Genomic DNA, 26,048 nt, shown 5'->3' on the forward strand with positions numbered 1-26,048 from the left:
AGAGACTTAAAAAAAAAATTTCAACCTCCACATATTTGAAAAGTAGACCCTTTAACCATTCTGGGAGTATTTTTATTATTATTATTATTATTATTATTATTATTATTATTATTATTATTATTATGTTTCTAGGACAAAAACCTGCTGAGTTGCGCAAGTGTTTTTGCGCAAATTCTGATTTATCCAGCTGGTGGGAGTACCGACTCCAGAGGGTTAAGAATGTTTTGGTGCTGTGTTCACCCATTAATTTTATAAATGCACAAGCAAATATACAAACACATCACAAATGAGCTCAGCTATAATTATTAAAATAAATAATTAACAATAAATTAGCATTAAAGAGAATGTGGCATAGATCAAGCAGACAAGGTAATGTGAAAATACATAAAGACTCCATTATCGTGATTTGTTATACACAAACTTTACCTATAAATGGATGCTGAGTTTGTGGTCAAAGCATTAAAATATAGTTAATGTTTATGTTAAAAATGAAAGATATAGCATGTTCAGCATGATACCACTTGAAATTAGCATAAAAGATGATTTTTAGAGAAAATGCTATTTTATTAATACATGTTACAACGAGGTGTGTTCTCCCCGTGTCCGCGTGGGTTTCCTCCGGGTGCTCCGGTTTCCTCCCACAGTCCAAAAACACACGTTGCAGGTGGATTGGCGACTCGAAAGTGTCCGTAGGTGTGAGTGTGTGAGTGAATGTGTGTGTGTCTGTGTTGCCCTGTGAAGGACTGGCGTCCCCTCCAGGGTGTATTCCCGCCTTGCGCCCAATGATTCCAGGTAGGCTCTGGACCCCCCGCGACCCTAAATTGGATAAGCGGTTACAGATAATGGATGGATGGATGTTACAATGAGGGAAATCAATTATTGTTATCTTCAATAAATTACCTTATGAGGAACCTGACAAAATATAAAAATTATATTTTAACCAGGTACTGTATCTACAAACCGGATTCCAAAAAAGTTGGGACACTAAACAAATTGTGAATAAAAACTGAATGCAATGATGTGGAGATGGCAAATGTCAATATTTTATTCGTAATAGAACATAGATGACGATCAAAGGTTTAATCTGAGTAAATGTAACATTTTAAAGGAAAAATATGTTCAAAATTTCACAGTGTCAACAAATCCCAAAAAATTTGGGACAAGTAGCAATAAGTGGCTGGAAAAAGGAAATTGAGCATATAACGAACAGCTGGAAGACCAATTAACACTAATTAGGTCAATTGACAACATGGTACAAAAAGAACTTCTCAGAGTGTCAGTGTCTCTCTGAAGCCAAGATGGTAAGAGAGTCACCAATTCCACCATTGTTGCGCAGAAATATAGTGCAGCAATACCAGAATGGTGTTACCCAGCGTAAAATAGCAAAGACTTAAGTTTGTATCATCAACCGTGCAAAACATCATCAAAAGATTCAGAGAATCTGGAACAATCGCTGTGCGTAAGGGTCAAGGCCGTAAAACTCTACTGGATGCTCGTGATCTCCGGGCCCTTAAACGTCACTGCACCACAAACAGGAATGCCACTGTCAAGGAAATAACAGAATGGGCTCAGGGATACTTCCAGAAAGCATTGTCAGTGAACACAATCCACCATGCCATCCACCGTTGCCAGCCGAAACTCTACAGTGCAAAGAGGAAGCCATTTCTAAGCAAGCTCCACAAGCTCAGACATTTGCACTGGGCCAGGGGTCTTTTAAAATGGAGTGTGGCAAAATAGAAGACTGTTCTGTGGTCAGATGAGTCATGATTTGAAGTTCTCAATGGAACACTGGGACGCCATGTCATCCGGGATTTTTTTGGGATTTGTTGACACCATGAAATTTTGAAACAATATATTTTTCCCATAAAATGATACATTCTCTCAGTTTAAACGTTTTATCTGTGATTTGTGTTCTATTCTGAATATAATATTTGTCACGCCCTCGTCCTGTCATGTCTGTTTTCCCGACCATGTGCTCGTTCTCAGCACATGGCTCTTTGTTGTTGCCCTAGTCCCGCCTTTGTTCCGCCTCCTTGTCCGTCCTCCTAGTTATCTGTCCAGGTGTATCTTGTCTGTGTCTTGTATTTAAGTTCCCTTGTGTCTCTCCTGTTTGTTGAACATTTCTCCTTTGTATTATGTCAAGTCGGTCGTGTTATCTAGTCTGTCTGTCTGTCTCTGCAGTTTCTCCATGATTGTTTTCCAAGTTGTTGTTTCATGTCGTAGTTTCATTTCCTCTGTCGTTATTCCATTTGTAGTGGAAATAGTATGCACACGTTGCGGTGGCATTAGCACTACATAGCGGAGTCAATGATAATTAATTATTATTTTTATTAATAATTAATTATTTAATTCATTTTGCTAAGCTCCATGTTTGGGAGCCATTAACTAATATGTAGTGTCCTTACCTGTCTTAATTTTAGCTTAGACAAGTAGGTCATCTTCACATATTATACAGCAGAATTAGCTAGAATTAACTATTATTAATGAATTATGCTCATTGACCCGCCGTGGGTTCTTGACTCTGAAATGGAATCTGAACTAGAAATTATAATTCCATACAAGAAAGGTGCACACACAAACAAATAACCAACTGGTTTATTAATTGTAATATCAAATAATGAGTATTAATTAGACATTCATATAATAAAATGGATTACAGTGAAATATGAGGGAACAGGGAGATTAATATATGAGGGAATTTCTCTATGATAATTATTACCCTAAGGTCTAAGAAAGGTTATGGTTTATCCCAGCAAACTTTCAGTACCAACCCATGAGCCATGAGAGACATGAGACCATGTGACCTTACGTATCCGGAGATCGACAGGGAGCATGTTGCTGACGGTGCCTTCTGGCACGACTTCCTGGAGAATTGCAGATGCGGGCCTTGTAGGTTGCAACCGCTGGCGTTCATTTTGTTTGTCGTTTGGAGGGTCAGAGGTCTAAGGTTGCCTTCATGCTCTGGGTGTGCCGTTGAAATTTTGCTAGGGTTAAACCATAGCTTTTCTTAATCTGTAGTTTCTATCTGGACCACGCTTTAAAGGTCCAAGACTGTTTAAGCCATGAGTCTGACGCCTACAGAGTCATTTCCAAAACTCAGGTAATTTTACTCTTTTAGCCTTGAAAACGGCTAAGAGAGATAACGCCCCAAGTGTTAGAGTTGGAGCCTTGAAGTGAAGAGTCAAACAGTGGAGAAAAAGGGGCAGAAGCCCAAACAGCTTAAAAGCTCAAAAAGCTAAAAAAGCTTGTGTCATTTGGTGCCACAGGTTTTTAACCAGAGTTTAGAAAACCCTCCCCGAATACCTGATTTGTCCTCAATGAGGGAGAATTGGAGCTTTTCTTGCTTATGATTGGCTGTTTCCTGTACCTTGGGAGTGGCATCACATAGAATTTATGACACTTGACAAGACAAAGACTTGACCATCCCTGAGTGAATACTTTGCAATATAAAAGATTATATGTTAACACAAAGTAATATCATTAAGAAAAAGACAACCATGTTCTATATAATTATTAACCAACTAAACACATAGTATGTGGCTACCTTGGTTCTACATAAATTAATATAAACAAAAATGACTTTAAATGTCTAGTTTAGCCTGCTTGGCTCCCTGTTTGTTTTCCTTCTGTTAAAGTCTCTTTGTTTTGTTATAATTCTTTAATAAAAGTACTGTGTTTTAGCGAGTGCATCCGCCTCCGTCAGTCCGCCCCCCGTGATCCTGACAATATTAGATGTTGGCACCTCTGCATCATTGCATTCAGTTTTTATTCACAATGTTTAGTGTCCCAACTTTTTTGGAATCCTGTTTGTAAATCCTGCACAACAAAAGTGTCACGCACTCGTCCTGTCATACCTGTTTTCCCTGCCATGTGCTCTCTCAGCACATGGCTCTGTTTTGTTATTGTCCATGCCTCCGCCCATGTCCCACCTCCTTGTCCGTAATCATCGTTATCTGTTTCAGGTGTGTCTCGTTTGTATTAAGTATTTAAGTTCCCTTGTGTCATTTCCTTGTATCTGTCATTCGTTTCGTTTTGTTACCTATTCCTAGTCTTGTCGTTTCTCTTCCAGTGTTTCCATGTCTTGTTCCTTAGTCTGGTATGTCTGTCTCTGTAATTTCCTCGTTCTAAGTCCTAGTATTGTTTCGCTCTCCATGTCTAGGTTTGTCTGTTTAGCTTTCCCTGACTAGGTTTGTTTGTTTCTCCCCATCTAGTATTGTAGTGTTTTGCTTCCTTTATCGTGCTGTCATATTGCTTAGTCTGGTCTGTCTGTTTCTTTCATTTCCTCGTTTCATTTCCTACATCTTATTGTTTCCCATGTCACAAATTGAAACTGACAGGACTTGAAGAGCAAGATCTGTTAATCTAATGGCACAGAAGAGTATCAATGTTTTATTGGAAGCCTTAAATTAGAGGTTGTTAATATCAAGAAGAGGAAAGCAATCAATATTCAAAATGATGATTTTACATTGGGATGTACATGAAGCTTTATAGGTATGACAATCAAGTACTTGCTGGCCTCAGAGTATATATTTTGCAATGAATGAATGTAACTTCTCAGTCAGTAAGTTACACATTGGCTGCTACAATACACAAGCTATTTCAGTCCTGAATGTTTAATTATTATTGCATTTTCCATGCAAATATCACTGTCCTCGTCAGTACAGTTTGTTCAAGAAGTTACAAGAGGAAAGCGCATAAGAACACTATATAAGATTGCATAATGAACTCAGGCAGAAAAAGCTGCTAACAACCTAGATCTAGCAAATACAACATTTGCACACACAATGATAAGAAACTATTTGATTTCTGATGTCTTAGTAAATGACTAGTTGACTGAGTAAATATATTTCCAAAATGGCATGTCTTTAAGGGGTGACCTTAGTATGCTATGGGTTTCATGAAATGGCATGTGGTGAATCCATTGCAAAGCTCCTAGTCTGGCCAAATGAGCATCAGAACGGGACCAGTGGAATAGGTCTGATTCATTTCTTTTACATAATCTTGGTGGCTGGGTGTTTGCTTTACTTACCTGGGTAAGAGTTGTGTTATCACTATAGAATAAGACTACACTTATAAAGGTATATAAATGATTTAAAATCTACCCATTAATAGTTATTATGTTTTTAATGCATTAAAAATCATTAATAATCAGTTATAACACATAGATAGAAAGGGCAACAGTGGCATCGTTTGCCAAATAGTGAACACACATACATATACTGTCAACCCTCTGTTAAGATCTTGCTAGATACTGAACTTACTCTGTTTTCTCTATGAGTCAGTATTTAACCTGTCAGCTTCAGCCCTTATTTGTTAATAGACTTTGCCATTTCACCATCATGACTGATCAGTTAACTGCCAACAGAGTGTCTTATTTATATATCAGTGATAATGTGGTGTGAGCCACATTACTTATCACATCCAGGGCAGTGAACACACACACATGCACACACACACACACACACACACACACACACACACACATACACATACAAACGTACACTAGAGGAAGTGAGCATACACACCTAGCGAGCATTTGGGGGTAAGGTTAAGGGTACTTCAGCTGTGTGTATGCTCAGGTAGGAGAGAATGCACCCCCCATTTTTCTGCTAGTTGAAGGGATTGAACAGGTGGCCCATTATTCCAAAGTCAAACAGAACATCTTAAAATGGCTTGTATTTGTGTCATGATTAGCATAAAAAATGCATACCCTTTGTGAAATCAATTTAATGTACAAATGACTTTGAATAGCTTTTAACAGAAGGCAGGCCCCAGGTCACAACCACCAAAAACCAAAAGTCAAAATATTCATTTTCAAAATAAAAGAAAAGAAAATATGTAGTAAGGGAAAATGAAAGGTTGGAAAGAGTTTCAATATTGGGCATGAATTAACCCAACTGAATAATTATTTATTAAATTTTGAACCGAAGTGTTAGACAATGATCTTTATGAACAACATCAAAACATCAACTGAGAGAATATCCTTTAGGAGAAAATGTGGTTTCACTTTATATTAAGTGTCTCTAATAACTGTGTAGTTACACATGAACGACATATGCAACAACAATGTAACTACTGATGAATTAGTACCTGTTGCGAATGGATTACAGTAGTAAAGCTTATGTAATTACATATATGCATCATCTTCAGTTTTGCCTTTTGTAATTATACAAGTGGATCTTCATAGTTGTAACAACATATTCTCTCTCATGTATTTACACACATTAGTAATCAGACTGGAACAAGATTTTTTGTTCCAGAAGCCTTTTCTGGCAGGTAAAACATTTAGCTAATCCTTATGTTATTGCAGAGACATTGTAACCAGTTTCATCTTTACACCATTCTTTACTGTAATACTTTAATAATTATCCATAATTTTACAACATAAAATTTATGGAATTATTTAAATGTCTAACATTAATATCGCTAAACATAAAATACAGTCTTTCATTAACCTTGTCTAAATAAGTTTAATTCACTGATAAATTGATGAATGTGTTGAAATTTTCCTGTCACTATTAGGATATATGTATTAAATAGCTTTTAGTATGTTATGCAATTCTGTGGTAATAACATAAGTTACAATGAGATAAGTAGTAATTTAATTTTTCAATTTGTCTTTAATGATGAATTATTACACTTTAAAACAAACAGAAAGTTCATGTGTAGTTATGTGGGTACTGTGTAATAATTGAGTGTTGTTATAGACATTGCTTAGGGGTAATAATAATGCAACACATTATATTTAAATATTAAATAATTTCTCAACAATAATATTAATATTAGCTAAATGTTAGAAATTATGGCAAATCTAGTTTAATGTCTTAATTTAAGTTAATACTTACCTGCCAGAAAGGCTTCTTGAACAAAAAATCTTATTCCAGTATTATTACTAATGTAAGTACACATATGTTATTACATGTATTTAATTATATGAGCAAGAACATGCTGTTACCACTATGAAGATCCACTTCAAATTCAAAAGGCAACACTAAAATTGATACACATTTGTAATTACATACGCTATACTACTGTAATCCATCTGTAACAGGTGCTAATTCATCAGTAGTTACATTGTTGTTGCATATAATGTTCATGAGTAACTTCACAGTTATTAGAGACACTTAATATAAAGTGGAACCAATGTAGAATTTCTCATGAAGCAGCCTTACAGAATTAGCCCCAAGTTGGCAAGCAGAAGTGACATTGGCACTCCCTCAGAACCTAGAAAAAACCTTAAGAGGAGCCAAGACTCAAAAGGAGACCACATCCCCCTCTGGTTAAAACAGGAACAAAGCAATATTAATAACAACATGATCAAAAAATAATAACAAATAACAAACAATAATAACATTTTTTATTATTATTTGTTATTTGTTATTAATTTTTCATCATGTTGTTATTAATATTGTTTTTAGACCACACCATTTGGCCTCTACATATTTTCATTCAAAAACAAAGAATATCAACCATTCTTCCAAATGTTTTTTATTTGTGACAAACACCAATAGCTAAAGGAAATTAGTAAAAAGAATTGCCTAAAAAGGGTCATTTTGACATTATTTATAATAAGGTCCATGAAATACACGAAATAATTTCTTCATCTTGATTGAAGCACTCTGCTGGCATAAATGAAAGGAATGGCAGAAACGCTGACACCATTATTGTCTAATCTCTGAAGTTGTACCAGCTCCGAGTGTAATTAATGTGTGCTCTCCATAATATGTATAAAATTATACTGTACTCAAATCAGAGCAATGGTTTTGAATATTTACTGATTTTTAAGAAATTAAAAAAAAATTCAGTTAAACATCAATATAATTTTTGTTATTTTGGCTTTTTTTTTATTTCAGCCATGGCTGTTTCAAAGAGGGACATAATATTTCTCATTGACAGCACCATGGGGGCCACCTTTGTCAATGCAATTCGTGAATTCCTCAGAAAATTCATTGAGACTATGCCAATTGGATCTGATGAAGTGCAAATTGGAGTGTCCATGTATTCTAGCACCCCAAGACTGGAGATTGACCTAAACACATACAACTCAAAGGAATCCATAATCTCAGCCCTTGCTCGAATTAAACCAAAACCATCACCTGATGTCAACATTGGTGCTGCCCTGGACTTTGTTAGGACCAACATGCTCACAGCTGAAAAAGGCAGCCGTATTCAAGAAGGAGTACCACAGCTTGTATTGCTGATATCCAGCAAAAAGTCTAAAGACAGTGTTCAACAACCAGCTGCAGCTCTACAGAAAATGGGTGTACTGACTATGGCTGTTGGCTCCAGGGCGGCTGATGAAGATGAACTGAAGCAGATAGCTTTTGATGACAGCCTTGTCTTTATGCTGAAGGACTTCCGTATGTTACAGCGCAACCCCAAACATATTGTGTCTCCACTGTCTACACTTTCTGGTGTTGTTGTGACAGAGGGACCAACTGAGCCAGGTAATCTTGCCATTAAAAAAACAAAGTTATTTCTCATTAATCTTTCCTTAGACTTGTTATTTGTTTCAAATGATAGTTCAATGTTTTTACCTGTGTGTATGAAATTCTTTATCAAATATGAAATAAATGTACTTTCATTATTCGCATGACCAAAAATGTTTTGTACATAGCACATAACAGAATTCATTACATTTGAACATGAAAATGGCACAAAAGTCTTAACACAGTTAAATATGATTTTCTGGAGCCCATGGGTATTGGAATTTCATTGCACTGTGCCCACAAATGAAATTTCACTGTAGTCAAATCAATCAAATCAAATGTATTTGTACATTTACAACCTTAGTGTCATGAAGGAACTTGACCGACATTGAGAATTTAAACAAAAACCAACATAGAAAAAATTAATAACTCCATGTGAGCAAGTTAAAGGGTTCAATATGCACACTGTCAATTTATAGGCAATGAATGTAAGAGCCCTAAATAAAAATAACTTCTTCATTTACAGTTTTTATATTTTATTTTTGAAATAGTTACTATTCTGAAAAAAATTAACTAAAATGTAATAGACCAAAAAAAAATGGTTGAATGCTACATGATTATAACATCCTATTAAGTTGTTACAAAATGTCTAAGTGATCTGACTTTGGTTGCTTAGTTACAGACTTAATTTTTTATTTGTATTCTTTTTATTAATTTGTTTGTAGAACTAAATAAAATTGCAAATTTTCATGCAAAAGTTTTTTTTTATATTGGTAATGGTATCCGTGTTAAATATTAGATAAACTAATAAAATAATAATTTAATAATTGTATGGGAAGTGTTATAAGTAATGCTATTTCATTTTTTCCCTACAGAAATTGAAATAACAACTATTCAGACCCAGCGTGTAATCAGGGACATTGTCTTCTTGGTTGATGGATCCAGCAACGTTGGAAATGCAAACCTGCCTGCTGTACGTGAATTCATCTCCAGTATAGTAAATCAGCTTGATGTGCGGCCTGAAAGAGTACGCGTTGGATTAATGCAGTTTGCTGAGAGACAGAGAACTGAATTCTATCTGAATACTCACAGCACCAAAGAAGAAGTCATTGCTAACATAGCACGGGTTCAACTAATGGGTGGAAGCATGTTGCGCACTGGGGCAGCCCTTCAATATGCCCTAGCAAACCACTTTCAGGCATCAGCTGGTTCTCGAAAAAGTCAAGGGGTCCAACAGGTACTGGTTTTGATTACTGGCGGTCCATCTCAAGATGAGGTCAAGAGAGTTGCAGACCAAGTAGCACTGGCTGGAGTCCTAACATTTGCTGTTGGAGCTGGTCAGGTGCCAGACAGTGAACTCAGAACAGTAGCTTTTGTTCCAAATCTGGCATACTATGAGCGGAGTTTTACTACCTTGCCAAATATTGTGGAACAAATTATGACACCTTTGATTACTGTCGTTGGCGAGCCTGGTGAGTTACAGCATAAACAGCAATGTTTGTTATATACATTCTATAACCCTTATACAACAATTTACTAATATTTTGTCTCCATCCTCTTCAACAGTTACTCCTACTGTCACTTCAGTTACTGATGGTGAAAGGGATGTTGCATTTTTAATAGATGGCTCTGATGATGTTAGAAGAGACTTTGAATACATTCGCGACTTTATAATCAAAGTCATCGAGCCTCTTAATGTTAGTGCTCAGAAAGTGCGAGTCGCTGTTGTCCAGCACAGTGACAGGCCATTTCCTAATTTCTACCTAAACACATATAATACCAAAGAAGATGTTTTGTTGGCTATTAGAGGACTTTCCCCATCTGGTGGCAGAAGTCTGAATACCGGGGCTGCTTTGAAGTATATGAAAGACATTATTTTATCACCAGCCTATGGCAGCAGGGCACCACAAAATGTTCCTCAGTTCTTGATTGTTCTCACTGGAGGGAAATCTAAGGATAATGTTAAGGAACCTGCTAATGCTTTAAAGACTGAAGGAGTAGTACCTTTTGGTGTTGGAGTAAAAAATGCAGATCCCAAGCAGATTGAAGACATTTCTCACAATCCATCATTTGCTTTCAACATAAAGGAATTCAGCCAGCTCAACACAGTCCCACAAAAGCTCAATAGCTATGTGAGTCTACCAAAGGAACAACTGGAGACCATTCTCAAGGAAGGTAGGACAATATGTATATGCTCTCATGAACATGAGCTCATGAGTGTATCGTTTAGAGCCAGGTGTGCTGTTTTGTTTTTTAAAATATTTTTGTTGTTGTTGTTGTTGTTGTGTCTTAGTACATGCAAGTGAAATAGCAAAAGACGTGGTTTCCTTCTGGATGGTTCTGATGACTCTAAACATGCTTTCCCTGCAATTTGTAATTTTGTTGAAAGAATTGTGGAAAAACTCACTGTGGATGGGGGCAAACATAGAGTTTCTGTGGTTCTGTACAGTGATGACTTTACAGTCAATTTTTATCTCAATACCTATCCAACAAATGCAGACATTATAAATGCCATAAAGACTTTAAAACACAAGGGTGGACGAAAGGCAAACATTGGAGTTGCCCTGCAGTTTGTGAGGCACCAGGTGTTTACATCATTATCTGGGAGCAGACGACTTCAATTGGTGCCTCTTATATATAGTTGCAATTTTAATTTAAAAAATGTTTCTGCACTGTTGATCAAAATTTCATTTCGTTTTCTAATTTACTGAAGCAGTGTTAACATAACATGTCTTTCATGGCTGGAAAATGGCCTTTGTGTTGTCCTTTTGAAATGTCATATGTCAGCATTTCCATTGCAGTTTCTTATCTCTTATCTCTTTTATTTCTTCACTTGACCAATTTCTTTTGAAAAGATGTCCATTCCAAGAAAATGTTTTTCTTGTCTCTTCTTAAGTATGTAAAACATTATTTGCTTGTTGATATGTTCTTGTTACTAATTTCATTTCTGATCCAGACATTGCCTCTTGCATTTATAAATTATTGATTAATTGAATCAAAACTTTCATCCAATATCCATTGTCTGTCTTTCTGGAAAACCTTGCGGAAACAGGAAACAACAAGAGAGACATAATTTTTCTCTTCGATGGCTCAGACAATTTGAGAAACGGGCTTCCCGCCATTCGTGAGTTTATTCGAAGAATGGCTCAAGATCTGGAGATTGACAGAGATCATGTTCGAATTGCTGTAGTGCAGTACAGTGAAGACACTTTGGTGCATTTTGTTTTTAACACCTACAAGACAAAGAAGGACATGATATATGCCATAAGAAATCTCAGACCAAAAGGTGGAAACAATCTAAATACCGGTGCAGCACTGCAGTACATAAGGTCCAACATTTTCACTACTGCATCTGGCAGCAGATATGAGAATGGAGTCCCTCAACTTATGATTGTAATGACAGGTGGAGAGTCCAGTGATGATGTCACTGCTCCTGCTGAAGAACTAAAATCTTTTGGAGTTCTATGCATTGTTATTGGAATGAAGAATGCTGTTCAGAGTGAGCTTGAGAACCTAGCACATTCACCTAGATTTCTATTCAATCTACCAGTCTTTGGCGAACTCTTGTCTGTTCAGCCTGAAATCTTCTCTTTTATCAAATCCCAAATGGGAATTACACCGCCTACAATTGTAGGTAAGAAATATTTTTTTCAGAAATTGTAGATTTTATACACACCATCTTTTTCTTTAGTTAGTTTGGATGTGACGTAAAGGGCTGTGGATGTGAAGGAAAAACAATGGACGAACTTTGTTTATTTTAACTTCTGCCATACTTACTGAATTCAGCCTGAGCCAGTCTTGATGACAAGTTGGGTTTGCTCCGTAATCTTTTACTTTTGGCTGCATTTTTCTGTTTTTATGCTTGCAAGTTGGGAATGCCCACTTTTATTCCACAAATTTGGTTCTTCTTCGCCTTGGCATAGTCTTTGATATTACGAAGACTTCCCTACAACTTAAACTCTTCCTTGAGTCAATGATTTCCTAATCATTGGTGATATTCCAGCAGAAGCAATCCTTCATCTTTGATATCTGCTTGCCTGAATGGCATGTCTATATTATCTCATTTATAGAATTCAATCTGGAATGAATCTATGCTCGCCTAATACATTTTTTTTCCACTGAGGATTTTTTATATCTAATATTCAGTGTGAACTGAAATGTATGTTTGTTGCTCTGAAATTATTGTACATAATACTTTTTGTAATAAGTCATAATTGCATTTTTACTAAACAATTTCATCTGTACCCAGTTGAACTAGATGCAACACAAAGAGACGTTGTGTTTCTCCTGGATGGTTCTGATAACACTAGGGATGGATTTCCAATCATGTGTCAATTTGTTCAAAGAATGGTGGATGAGCTTAATATTGGAGAGAGGAGAGACCGTGTGTCTGTGGTCCAGTACAGCATGCAAGCACAAGTCCATTTCTTCCTAAAGACACACTTCTCAAAGGAAAATATCTTCAAGTCAGTTGAAAGCCTGAAACACCAAGGAGGAAGTCCCCTGAATACTGGGACTGCTCTTAACTTTGTTAAAAAACATGTTTTCATTACATCTATGGGAAGTAGACAATTAGAGGGAGTTCCTCAGATTCTTATTTTGGTAACTGGTGGAAGGTCAGAAGATGATGTTCGAGGTCCAGCAGCAGCCTTAAAACAAGAAAATATTGTGTCAATCTGTGTTGGGATTCAAACTGCAGACATTATTCAGCTTCAGACGGTATCACACACTCCCAGCCACACCTTTATTGTATATCAGTTGAGTGGCCTTCAAAATATTGAGCAGGAGATTATGGCTTATGTGAAACAAGTTCCTCGTCAGCCAAAGAGACTGCCACAAAATGCATTAGGTAAGAATGCACACACCCACACACACACACACACACACACACAAACACAGAGATATAAATCTTTCAGTTTTCAGTGCATAATTTTCAAGAGAATAGAATAAATAATGTTAGAGCATTTTTATTAGTCCATTCGTAATTATATTTTTCACCCAATATGAAGGATAGTTGCTGTGTTCAAGTAATGTTAAGAGAAAGAATGGGTTCTTTTTTGGAGAGACACACACACACACACACTCACACACACACAAACATGTAAAACCCCATTCCAAAATGTTGGGATGCTGAGTAAAATGTAAATAAATCAAATGCAATGATGTGCAAATCATTTAAAACTTACCATTTAGAAAATCTCATGAATTGAAATTGTGACTTTTTAGTTTATGGTATGCTATTTTGACTCTGAAGCCAGAAACAAAATAGCTTGCCACTCTGCGGTATCACCTAATAATAACAACAATAAACAATTCATGGGTGGCACAGTGGTGCAGGAGGTAGTGTCACAGTCACACAGCTCCAGGGGCCTGGAGGATGTGGGTTCGATTCCCGCTCCGGGTGACTGTCTGTGAGGAGTTGGTGTGCTCTCCCCGTGTCTACGTGGGTTTCCTCCGGGTTCTCTGGTTTCCTCCACAGTCCAAAAACACACGTTGGTAGGTGGATTGGCAACTCAAAAGTGTCCGTAGGTGCGAGTGTGTGAGTGAATGTGTGTGTGCGTCTGTGTTGCCCTGTGAAGGACTGGCGCCCCCTCCAGGGTGTATTCCTGCCTTGTGCCCAATGATTCCAGGTAGGCTCTGGACCCATCGCGACCCTGAACTGGATAAGCAGTTACAGATAATGAATGAATAAACAATTCATAACAAAACCATTCTAAATGATTGTAAACTGAGGATACCTATTGCTTGAGTTTTAAAGGTGAAATTGTTTTTGTATTTTTGCCTTTTAAAGGATCTGATCAACAGCGTAGGGTCACAATTATAATGATTTTGTTTTGGAATACACCAATTTTTAATGAGACTTTAGCAGTGGGACTCTTTTACTACGAAGCCATGCTGTTGTAATCCATGCAGAATGTGGATTGGTCTTGTCTTAATAAGAAATTGCACAGATGTTATGTAAAGTACCCCATACAATTACCCAATTACAGATGCTAACTTTTGAAATGTTCACTTATATCAAGACAGATGGCCCCTCCCCTCTTTGGATCCAGCATCCATGATTGTCTGACAACATGACAATTAATAAAATTGCTTCAGTCCATTATAAATTTGCTCAGGCCCAAAGAAGGTGGCAGCTTTCCAAATCAATCTAGGTTTGAATGATTTGCATATCCTTGCATTCTTTTTTATTTACACATTGCACTGTGATTGAGAAAAGGTGGTACAGTGCAGTATGTGTCTCATTCAGTATGTGGATTATGGGTCGCAAAGCAGATGTTAATACTTGGCAAAAAGGAGTGATTGCATTTGGGCATGCCAAAGACCATAATTAGAAGGAAGTAGCTGAATTCAAGTAGATTGAAATAGTTGAATTTGCAGGTGTATTGAATTGTACAATCATAGAGGTCTACCATCAGTGGCATAAAATGTTATTCTATAAAAATTTCTCCTACTATTGTGGCTGAACTGGTCAGCATATATACACTAGTGAGCAGTAAATATATGTATATATTCTGACCAGTCCTAACACACACACACACATATATATATATATATATATATATATATATATATATATATATATGCTGTATATATGCTGAAAAGTGTATATATGCTGACCAGCTCTTGGCTGGAAGCTAGCAATTTTCATTCACAATTTAGAATTTTTTAATTTTCATTTCCTTCATATACTGCAATGCTGAGGATGATCCACCACTGAAATTATACCTGCTGTGCGGTGACCCTCTGGGAGGTCACAATCGAAGAATGAGAGAAAGTGGAGAACAAAAAGCATGCAGATCCAATATCTTCTACAACGGTAGAACTACAGGCTACTGTACTACAAGTGCTACTGTATTGTAGATACTTCAGATTTTATTGCACTTATTGTTTATTGTACTTCAGATATATTGTAGATCTGAAAGGGAAATGAGTGTAAAGTTGATGATAATAATATTTTGGCTGATCACTGTATATATTTTAAATCTAAACAAATGTTGAATTTTATCCTAGTATACCAATTGTTGCAGTTTTGCAAATGCAAAGATAAATAGGGTCTGTACAAAGCCAGGGTTATGGTTATAGGCATTGACAAAGTGCCACGTCCTCAGAAACATTTGCATTGTACTTTTTCCAGATGATGTGAAAAGGAATATTATATTTTTATTGATTAAATATTGTTCGGTTACAAGCAAAGGGACAAAAAATAGTGCAGAACAGAAAAAGAATATCTGTAGTCCAGTTTACTGACAACACAACTGTTAACGTTTGTAAAATAAATTCCTCAAGAGACTGTATTACTAACCATGTTAAATCACTGAGGCAAAGGGGATCCTTATATATTGAAACAGCACTTCAATATGTAAATGATAATGTATTTACCATCCACATAGGAAGTAGACATTTAGTGCATGTACAACCTATTTTGATTCTGCTGAATCATGTATGGTTCAAGTCCTGCTCCGGGTGACTGTCTATGAGGAGTTTGGTCTGTTCTCCCCATGTCTGCATGGGTTTCCTCCTGGTGGTCTGGTTTCCACCCATGGTCCAAAAATGCATGATGGTAGGTGAATTGGTGACTCAAAAGTGTCCATAGCTGTGAGCGTGGGAGTGAATGTGTGAGTGAGTGTCGCCCTGTGAAGGAGTGCCCCCCCCACTCGAGGGTGTGTTCCTGCCCTGCGTCCAGTGAGGCTCTGGACCACTGTAGCCCTGAATTGGATAAGTGGTTACAGACAATGAATGAATGAATGAATGAGTGGTGTATGGTTTTGGGATGAATTTAGAGTCCCACATAAAGCCCTGAAAGACAGTGGCTTTTTTTTTTTCTTCCAGTCTTTTGCTGTAACATCAGACATATTGCTTGGCTGGATATAAATTAAATGAATCTGCTCATATTTTTTTTGTTTTGAGATCTGGTCTTTTACAACTTTTCCAGAATCTATCAAACGAGATGTGGCATTTCTTGTGGATGGATCTGATGATACTAAAAATGCCTTTGAAGCAATTCGTGGTTTTGTGCAAAAGGTTATTGAAAATCTCACCATAGAGGAAAATGGAGACAGGGTTGCCTTGGTCCAGTACAGTCAAGATGCCACTGCCAACTTTTATCTCAACACATTTTCATCCAAAGATGATGTTATTAATTCAATACAGTCTGTGAAGCACAAAGGAGGAAGGCCACAGAACAGTGGTGCAGCTCTCCGTTATGTTAAAGATTATATTTTCACTCCATCATTTGGAAGCAGGCATCTTGAGGGTATACCTCAGATTCTGTATATGTTTTGTGGTGAGCGATCAAATGATGATATCAGAGGTATTTCGCAGTCATTAAAGAGAAGTGAAATAAAAGTTCTTACCATTGGGACAAAAAATGCTGATACTCTGGAGTTGCAGACAATGTCCTCCACACCAGCACATGCCTTCTCTGTTTTTGGTTTTAATGACCTTGACAGCATTTTCCAACGTGTTGCAAATGTTATGAATGGGGGTGAGTACCTTGCAGAGCAATTTTTAACATCACAGGGTTAGGAATCTTACAAAAAGCCATATGTACCTTTGTTGTTTATTTTATATGCATAAATGTGTGGTGCAATGTGATGTACTGGCACCCTATCCAGGGTGGGTTCCTGCCTTGTACCCATTGATTCTGGGAAGGATCTGAACCCACCATCAACCTGAACTGGACTTGATTGATTTGATTGATTTTATATGCCTAAGCCCCACAAGTAAAAATCTATTATGAATTAATTAGAATAATATGTAAAATGACAAATGTACCATTATTTCATTAACAAAAAATGTTTATTATATGCATGTTTTGGGCTTTGATGGCATTTATTGTGCAAATCAAATGATGTGCTCATGTTGATTTTAAGTAGCATTTTATACTGTCTTGGAATGTTAATAATGTACAATTTTGATGTATTTATTCTAGTCAAAATGACTGGTACAAGAGATATTGTGTTCCTTATTGATGGATCTGATGACACTGGAAAAAGTTTTACAGCAATAAAAGAATTTGTAGCCAGTTTGGTGAACAAATTTGATATTGGTGATAACAAGGATCAAATTGCCATTGTGCAATTTAGTAACACTGTAAAGACAAACTTTAATCTCAACACTTATAAGTCCAGTGATGAAGTAGCAAATGCTGTACAAAATCTCAGACCCTTGGGTGGAAGACCACAATATATGGGCTTAGCTCTTCAATTTCTGAGACAATATGTATTGACCCCCAAAAATGGAAGTCGTGAAAGTGAAGGTGCAAAACAGATTCTTGTTCTAGTGACAAATGGAAAATCAAGAGACTCTCCTCGAGGGCCTGCTACCTTATTAAAAAGTGCTGGAGTTGCAATTTTTGTTATTGGATCAAAATTAACAACTCCCATTGAAGCAGAAGCCATATCGTCACAGAAAGATTATGCATATGTAGTTCCTGAATTTTATGACTTGCCAAATATTCAACAGAGCTTGCTAGCAAAGCTTGCAGATGAAATACCTAAAAAGGAAGTCCAAATTCATGGTAAGGTCAAATTCTAATTAAAAAGTATTCAATTATTTTGTTTTTCATATATTCGACATTAATATGAAAAATTAAACTTAAAATGACTTACATGTTCTCTAATTTACAGCTATTCCAGCTCCAAATAATGGACTGAAAAGTGACATTGCATTTCTTGTGGATGGCTCAGACAATACAAGACAAGAATTTCAAGCACTACGTGATTTTTTGTACAATATTATTGCAAATTTGGAAGTTGGAATTAACAACAACAGGATCTCAGTTATTCAGTACAGTAATACAGCAGTTGCAAATTTTTATCTGAATTCATTCTCAAGGAAAGAAGATGTGTTGAATGCTGTAAAAGGGCTAACCCACAGAGGGGGAAGGCCACTTAATACAGGGTCTGCATTATTGTATGTAAAGGAAAACATATTTTTGGCCTCCTCTGGGAGCAGACACACTGAAGGAATTCCTCAAATATTAATATTGCTAACAAGTGGAAAGTCAAAAGACAGTAGTGAGGAACCAGCCAGATTCCTTAAAAATAATGGTGTGTCAATAATTGCAATAGGTACCCAAAAATCAGATATGAAAGAGCTACAAAAAATTTCATCTGAACACAGTTCACTCCCTGTGCAGGACTTTACTTACCTGACAAACATTCAGCAACAACTAGAAGCAATTCTAAATTACAAAAAAAATGTAACAAAGACTGGTAAGTCATATTTGTGCTGAATACAATAAGCAAAAAAAAAACGATTTGCAATGCTCTTCTTCATGTGTTATAAAATGTTAATATTTCTTAGGGGGTATGCATAAAAGCCATGATATCATTTTCTTGATGGATGGTTCAGATGATACTAGGAACTCATTCCCATCAATGCGTAACTTTGTTGAAAGAATGGTGGAAAGACTGAATGTATCAGAGGGTGGAGACCGTGTGTCTGTAGTCCAATTCAGTGGAGATCCAGAGGCCTACTTCTATTTTAACACATACAAAAACAAAGGCAGTGTTCTCAACACTGTTCGAGGTCTATGGCACAAGGGAGGAAGACCCCGCAATACGGGAGCAGCTCTCCAATATGTGAGGGACAACGTTTTTACTGCCTCTTCTGGAAGCAGGCATCTAGAAGGGGTGCCTCAGTTACTGATTTTGCTGAGTGGTGGAAGGTCATTTGATAACGTTGACACACCAGCCTCTTCCCTGAAGGAGCTTGGAGTCTTGACTTTTGCTGTAGGATCAAGGGGTTCTGATAGTAGAGAGCTGCAAAAGATTACACATGACCCCAATTTTGCACTTTCGGTGACAGATTTTGCGGATCTGCCCAATGTTCAAGAGCAGCTTTTCTCCAGCATTAGCACTGTCGTTGTAGAGGCTACGACTGTCTCTCCAACACTGATAGGTAAGACAAAGGCAGTGCTAATACATTTCACACTGTCTTCAATGGACCAGATTTTCCTCAAATAACTTCTGACATTTTTTGACGTAAAGAACATTTGAGTTAAGAACATGTGTGCAGTGTTTAAAACATTAACATCACATAAAATACATAACAACACTTAAAACAACATCACGGTTTATATGAGCAGTGCAAACATGGAAATCATGTTGCCAACTTGTTTACCGTGCTCTACTTTTTCCAACTTTAATCTCCATAGTTGAGCCTGCAGCACAAAGGAGAGATGTTGTGTTCCTGCTGGATGGGTCAGATGGCACCCGCAGTGGGTTCTCTGCAATGAAGGACTTTGTTGTAAGGCTAGTGGAAAAGTTGAATGTGGCAGAGAACAAAGACCGTGTTGCTGTAGTCCAGTACAGCAGAGAAGCAGAGACTAATTTCTATCTAAACACGTATACGACAAAGGACGATATCACTGCCACAGTTAGAGGTCTGAGGCACAAAGGAGGAAGACCCCTGAACACCGGGGCCGCTCTCCAGTATGTCAGAAACAATATTTTCACCGCCTCCTCCGGTAGCAGGCGACTAGAGGGTGTGCCACAGATGTTGATCCTGCTGAATAGTGGAAGCTCATTTGACAATGTAGATGCCCCAGCCTCTGCTCTGAAGGATCTGGGAGTCATGACATTGGCAATAGGATCAAGGGGCTCTGATAGCAGGGAACTGCAGAGGATTTCATATGACCCTAGCAATGCACTGTCTGTTCCAGACTTCACTGAGCTCCCAAATGTGCAAGAGCATATTTTGGCCTCTGTTGATGCAGTCCTTGCTTCCCTCACTACAGCGTCGCCAACACCATCTGGTATGCCTTTGTGAAACTCTTATATTATTGCCTCTACCATTACCGTTTTATTTGAATGTTTGTTTTTGACTGTTTGTTTTTGACTGTTTGTTTTACCCACACCATTTTTTGGGGGAAATTGTAATGGATGGCACTTGTGATTTGTGTTGTTGAGATTTGTATCCTTAAGGTAAAATATGAAATCGATTTGGAAGTTTCTGCGTAACTTTTTTACCACCAACTGATGGATTTTAACAAATGCTATTGTTGTCTTTCTAGTCGATTATGAAATCTCAAGAAAAGATGTGGTCTTCCTGCTGGATGGTTCAGATGGCACTAGAAGTGCATTCCTGGCCATGCTTGACTTTGTAAGAAAAGTTGTTGAAAAATTCAACATAGAGGACAGCAGAGACCGTGTTTCAGTGGTGCAGTACAGCAGAGACCCTGAGGTCCATTTCTATTTGAATAGTTACTCAGCAAAGGCAGACATACTTGATGCCATCAAGAGTCTAAGACACAGAGGTGGGAGACCCCTCAATGTGGGGTCAGCTCTCCAGTACGCAAGAGTCAGTGTCTTCACTTCCTCTGCTGGCAGTAGACGTCAACAGGGTGTTCCACAGATTCTCGTCCTGCTCAGTGGATCAAGGTCAAATGATAATGTCGACACGCCTGCCTCTGCTTTAAAAGAAAGTGGGGTCTTAATTCTTGGTGTTGGGACCAGGAATTCAAGCAGAGAGCTTCAGAGAATTGTCAGTGATCCTTCTTATGCTCATTCTGTTCCTGAGTTCTCTGAGCTTCCCAATGTCCAGCAGCAGTTGTTCACGTCTCTCAGAAGTGTTGTATTAGACGTAACGCCAATGACACCTACAGTCATCGGTAAGGCTGAGTGAAACAAACATTTTATAAATGACCAGAGTGGAGAAGGCACAGCTGAATATGTGCATGCTGAGATTTTCCATTTAAGTTAGTCATGTGATTCTACAGATGGTTGTGCATAGTGAAATGGTGACGCAAGATTAAGTGTAGGCTTTTCTGTGTTGGTTTCATAATTTTTCTTTACTTCCAGAAGCACTTAATTACAATTTTTATATACAAATGTTTTGGTGGTCTCTGATCATCTGTCGGATTCTTGCCAAAAAATAAGCATGCGTTCCAGCTTGCATTTGATCTTCAACAATAGTGCATGCTACCCACACTGAGTTTAGCCAATTGTACCAAAACTGGGGGATGGGTAACATATTTATTGTGACTGGTTGGGACCAGGGAGCGAGATCTGATAGTGATTTTATTCACAATTTATGTAGACAAAACCAAAATTCCACATTTCAGAAATGGACAGCGGATGTTGAAATGACACTGCTTTGTATTTTGCCATCTGTAGTTCAGCAAACAATGACCAGAAGAGACGTAGTATTCCTGTTGGATGGTTCCGACAGCACTAGGAGCTCTTTCCCGGCAATGCGTGACTTTATTGAAAGAATGGTGAAGAGACTGCATGTGTCTGAGGGGAGAGACCGTGTGTCTGTAGTCCAATTCAGTAGAGATCCGGAGGCCTACTTCTACCTTAACACATATACAACCAACGAGAGCGTTCTCAACACTGTTCGAGGTCTACGGCACAAGGGAGGGAGACCCCTCAATACAGGAGCAGCTCTCCAATATGTGAGGGACAACGTCTTTACTGCCTCTTCTGGAAGCAGGCGTCTAGAAGGGGTGCCTCAGTTACTGATTTTGCTGAGTGGTGGAAGGTCATTTGATAACGTTGACACACCAGCCTCTTCCCTGAAGGAGCTTGGAGTCTTGACTTTTGCTGTAGGATCAAGGGGTTCTGATAGTAGAGAGCTGCAAAAGATCACACATGACCCCAATTTTGCACTTTCGGTGACAGATTTTGCGGATCTCCCCAATGTTCAAGAGCAGCTTTTCTCCAGCATTAGCACTGTCGTCGTAGAGGCTACGACTGTCTCTCCAACACTGATAGGTAAGACAAAGGCAGTGCTATTTCACACTGTCTTCAATGGACCAGATTTTCCTCAAATAACTTCTGACGTTTTTTGACGTAAAGAACATTTGAGTTAAGAACATGTGTGCAGTGTTTAAAACATTAACATCACATGAAACACGTAACAACACTTAAAACAACATCACGGTTTATTTGAGCAGTGCAAACATGGAAATCGTGTTGCAAACTTGTTTACCGTGCTCTACTTTTTCCAACTTTAATCTCCATAGTTGAGCCTGCAGCACAAAGGAGAGATGTTGTGTTTCTGCTGGATGGGTCAGATGGCACCCGCAGTGGGTTCTCTGCAATGAAGGACTTTGTTGTAAGGCTAGTGGAAAAGTTGAATGTGGCAGAGAACAAAGACCGTGTTGCTGTAGTCCAGTACAGCAGAGAAGCAGAGACTAATTTCTATCTAAACACGTATACGACAAAGGACGATATCACTGCCACAGTTAGAGGTCTGAGGCACAAAGGAGGAAGACCCCTGAACACCGGGGCCGCTCTCCAGTATGTCAGAAACAATATCTTCACCGCCTCCTCCGGTAGCAGGCGACTAGAGGGTGTGCCACAGATGTTGATCCTGCTGAATAGTGGAAGCTCATTTGACAATGTAGATGCCCCAGCCTCTGCTCTGAAGGATCTGGGAGTCATGACATTGGCAATAGGATCAAGGGGCTCTGATAGCAGGGAACTGCAGAGGATTTCATATGACCCTAGCAATGCACTGTCTGTTCCAGACTTCACTGAGCTCCCAAATGTGCAAGAGCATATTTTGGCCTCTGTTGATGCAGTCCTTGCTCCCCTCACTACAGCGTCGCCAACACCATCTGGTATGCCTTTGTGAAACTCTTATATTATTGCCTCTACCATTACCGTTTTATTTGAATGTTTGTTTTTGACTGTTTGTTTTTGACTATTGTTTTACCCACACCATTTTTTGGGGGAAATTGTAATGGATGGCACTTGTGATTTGTGTTGTTGAGTTTTGTATCCTGAAGGTAAATTATGAAATCGATTTGGAAGTTTCTGCGTAACTTTTTTACCACCAACTGATGGATTTTAACAAATGCTATTGTTGTCTTTCTAGTCGATTATGAAATCTCAAGAAAAGATGTGGTCTTCCTGCTGGATGGTTCAGATGGCACTAGAAGTGCATTCCCAGCCATGCTTGACTTTGTAAGAAAAGTTGTTGAAAAATTCAACATAGAGGACAGCAGAGACCATGTTTCAGTGGTGCAGTACAGCAGAGACCCTGAGGTCCATTTCTATTTGAATAGTTACTCAGCAAAGGCAGACATACTTGATGCCATCAAGAGTCTAAGACACAGAGGTGGGAGACCCCTCAATGTGGGGTCAGCTCTCCAGTACGCAAGAGTCAGTGTCTTCACTTCCTCTGCTGGCAGTAGACGTCAACAGGGTGTTCCACAGATTCTCGTCCTGCTCAGTGGATCAAGGTCAAATGATAATTTCGACACGCCTGCCTCTGCTTTAAAAGAAAGTGGGGTCTTAATTCTTGGTGTTGGGACCAGGAATTCAAGCAGAGAGCTTCAGAGAATTGTCAGTGATCCTTCTTATGCTCATTCTGTTCCTGAGTTCTCTGAGCTTCCCAATGTCCAGCAGCAGTTGTTCACGTCTCTCAGAAGTGTTGTATTAGACGTAACGCCAGTGACACCTACAGTCATAGGTAAGGCTGAGTGAAACAAACATTTTATAAATGACCAGAGTAGAGAAGGCACAGCTGAATATGTGCATGCTGAGATTTTCCATTTAAGTTAGCCATGTGATTCTACAGATGGTTGTGCATAGTGAAATGGTGAGGCAAGATTAAGTGTAGGCTTTTTTGTGTTGGCTTCATAATTTTTCTTTACTTCCAGAAGCACTTAATTACAATTTTTATATACAAATTTTTTGGTGGTCTCTGATCATCTGTCAGATTCTTGCCAATAAATAAGCACGCGTTCCAGCTTGCATTTGATCTTCAGCAATAGTGCATGCTACCCGCACTGAGTTTAGCCAATTGTACCAAAACTGGGGGATGGGTAACATATTTATTGTGACTGGTTGGGACCAGGGAGCGAGATCTGATAGTGATTTTATTCACAATTTATGTAGACAAAACCAAAATTCCACATTTCAGAAATGGACAGCGGATGTTGAAATGACACTGTTTTGTATTTTGCCATCTGTAGTTCAGCAAACAATGACCAGAAGAGACGTAGTATTCCTGTTGGATGGTTCCGACAGCACTAGGAGCTCTTTCCCGGCAATGCGTGACTTTATTGAAAGAATGGTGAAGAGACTCCATGTGTCTGAGGGGAGAGACCGTGTGTCTGTAGTCCAATTCAGTAGAGATCCGGAGGCCTACTTCTACCTTAACACATATACAACCAACGAGAGCGTTCTCAACACTATTCGAGGTCTACGGCACAAGGGAGGGAGACCCCTCAATACAGGAGCAGCTCTCCAATATGTGAGGGACAACGTCTTTACTGCCTCTTCTGGAAGCAGGCGTCTAGAAGGGGTGCCTCAGTTACTGATTTTGCTGAGTGGTGGAAGGTCATTTGATAACGTTGACACACCAGCCTCTTCCCTGAAGGAGCTTGGAGTCTTGACTTTTGCTGTAGGATCAAGGGGTTCTGATAGTAGAGAGCTGCAAAAGATCACACATGACCCCAATTTTGCACTTTCGGTGACAGATTTTGCGGATCTCCCCAATGTTCAAGAGCAGCTTTTCTCCAGCATTAGCACTGTCGTCGTAGAGGCTACGACTGTCTCTCCAACACTGATAGGTAAGACAAAGGCAGTGCTAATACATTTCACACTGTCTTCAATGGACCAGATTTTCCTCAAATAACTTCTGACGTTTTTTGACGTAAAGAGCGTTTGAGTTAAGAACATGTGTGCAGTGTTTAAAACATTAACATCACATAAAACACGTAACAACACTTAAAACAACATCACGGTTTATTTGAGCAGTGCAAACATGGAAATCGTGTTGCAAACTTGTTTACCGTGCTCTACTTTTTCCAACTTTAATCTCCATAGTTGAGCCTGCAGCACAAAGGAGAGATGTTGTGTTCCTGCTGGATGGGTCAGATGGCACCCGCAGTGGGTTCTCTGCAATGAAGGACTTTGTTGTAAGGCTAGTGGAAAAGTTGAATGTGGCAGAGAACAAAGACCGTGTTGCTGTAGTCCAGTACAGCAGAGAAGCAGAGACTAATTTCTATCTAAACACGTATACGACAAAGGACGATATCACTGCCACAGTTAGAGGTCTGAGGCACAAAGGAGGAAGACCCCTGAACACCGGGGCCGCTCTCCAGTATGTTAGAAACAATATCTTCACCGCCTCCTCCGGTAGCAGGCGACTAGAGGGTGTGCCACAGATGTTGATCCTGCTGAATAGTGGAAGCTCATTTGACAATGTAGATGCCCCAGCCTCTGCTCTGAAGGATCTGGGAGTCATGACATTGGCAATAGGATCAAGGGGCTCTGATAGCAGGGAACTGCAGAGGATTTCATATGACCCTAGCAATGCACTGTCTGTTCCAGACTTCACTGAGCTCCCAAATGTGCAAGAGCATATTTTGGCCTCTGTTGATGCAGTCCTTGCTCCCCTCACTACAGCGTCGCCAACACCATCTGGTATGCCTTTGTGAAACTCTTATATTATTGCCTCTACCATTACCGTTTTATTTGAATGTTTGTTTTTGACTGTTTGTTTTTGACTATTGTTTTACCCACACCATTTTTTGGGGGAAATTGTAATGGATGGCACTTGTGATTTGTGTTGTTGAGTTTTGTATCCTTAAGGTAAATTATGAAATCGATTTGGAAGTTTCTGCGTAACTTTTTTACCACCAACTGATGGATT

At 38.6% G+C, this 26,048-nt stretch overlaps 1 protein-coding gene across 4 annotated transcripts in view; it reads left to right on the forward strand.

Annotated features, from left to right (window-relative positions):
• LOC136710469 (collagen alpha-3(VI) chain-like) overlaps window positions 1-26,048 on the forward strand; it is a 163,977-nt gene that overhangs the window by 20,556 nt on the left and 117,373 nt on the right. For all 4 annotated transcript variants that reach the window (XM_066685990.1, XM_066685988.1, XM_066685989.1 and 1 more), the window contains 3 exons: window positions 7,854-8,447; window positions 9,305-9,901; window positions 9,996-10,604. In XM_066685990.1, coding sequence (XP_066542087.1) covers window positions 7,854-8,447; window positions 9,305-9,901; window positions 9,996-10,604 — 1,800 coding nt within the window. The remainder of the gene's footprint in view (window positions 1-7,853; window positions 8,448-9,304; window positions 9,902-9,995; window positions 10,605-26,048) is intronic.

Source organism: Hoplias malabaricus, chromosome 12 (genome assembly GCF_029633855.1).
Source record: "Hoplias malabaricus isolate fHopMal1 chromosome 12, fHopMal1.hap1, whole genome shotgun sequence".
NCBI lineage: Eukaryota > Metazoa > Chordata > Actinopteri > Characiformes > Erythrinidae > Hoplias > Hoplias malabaricus.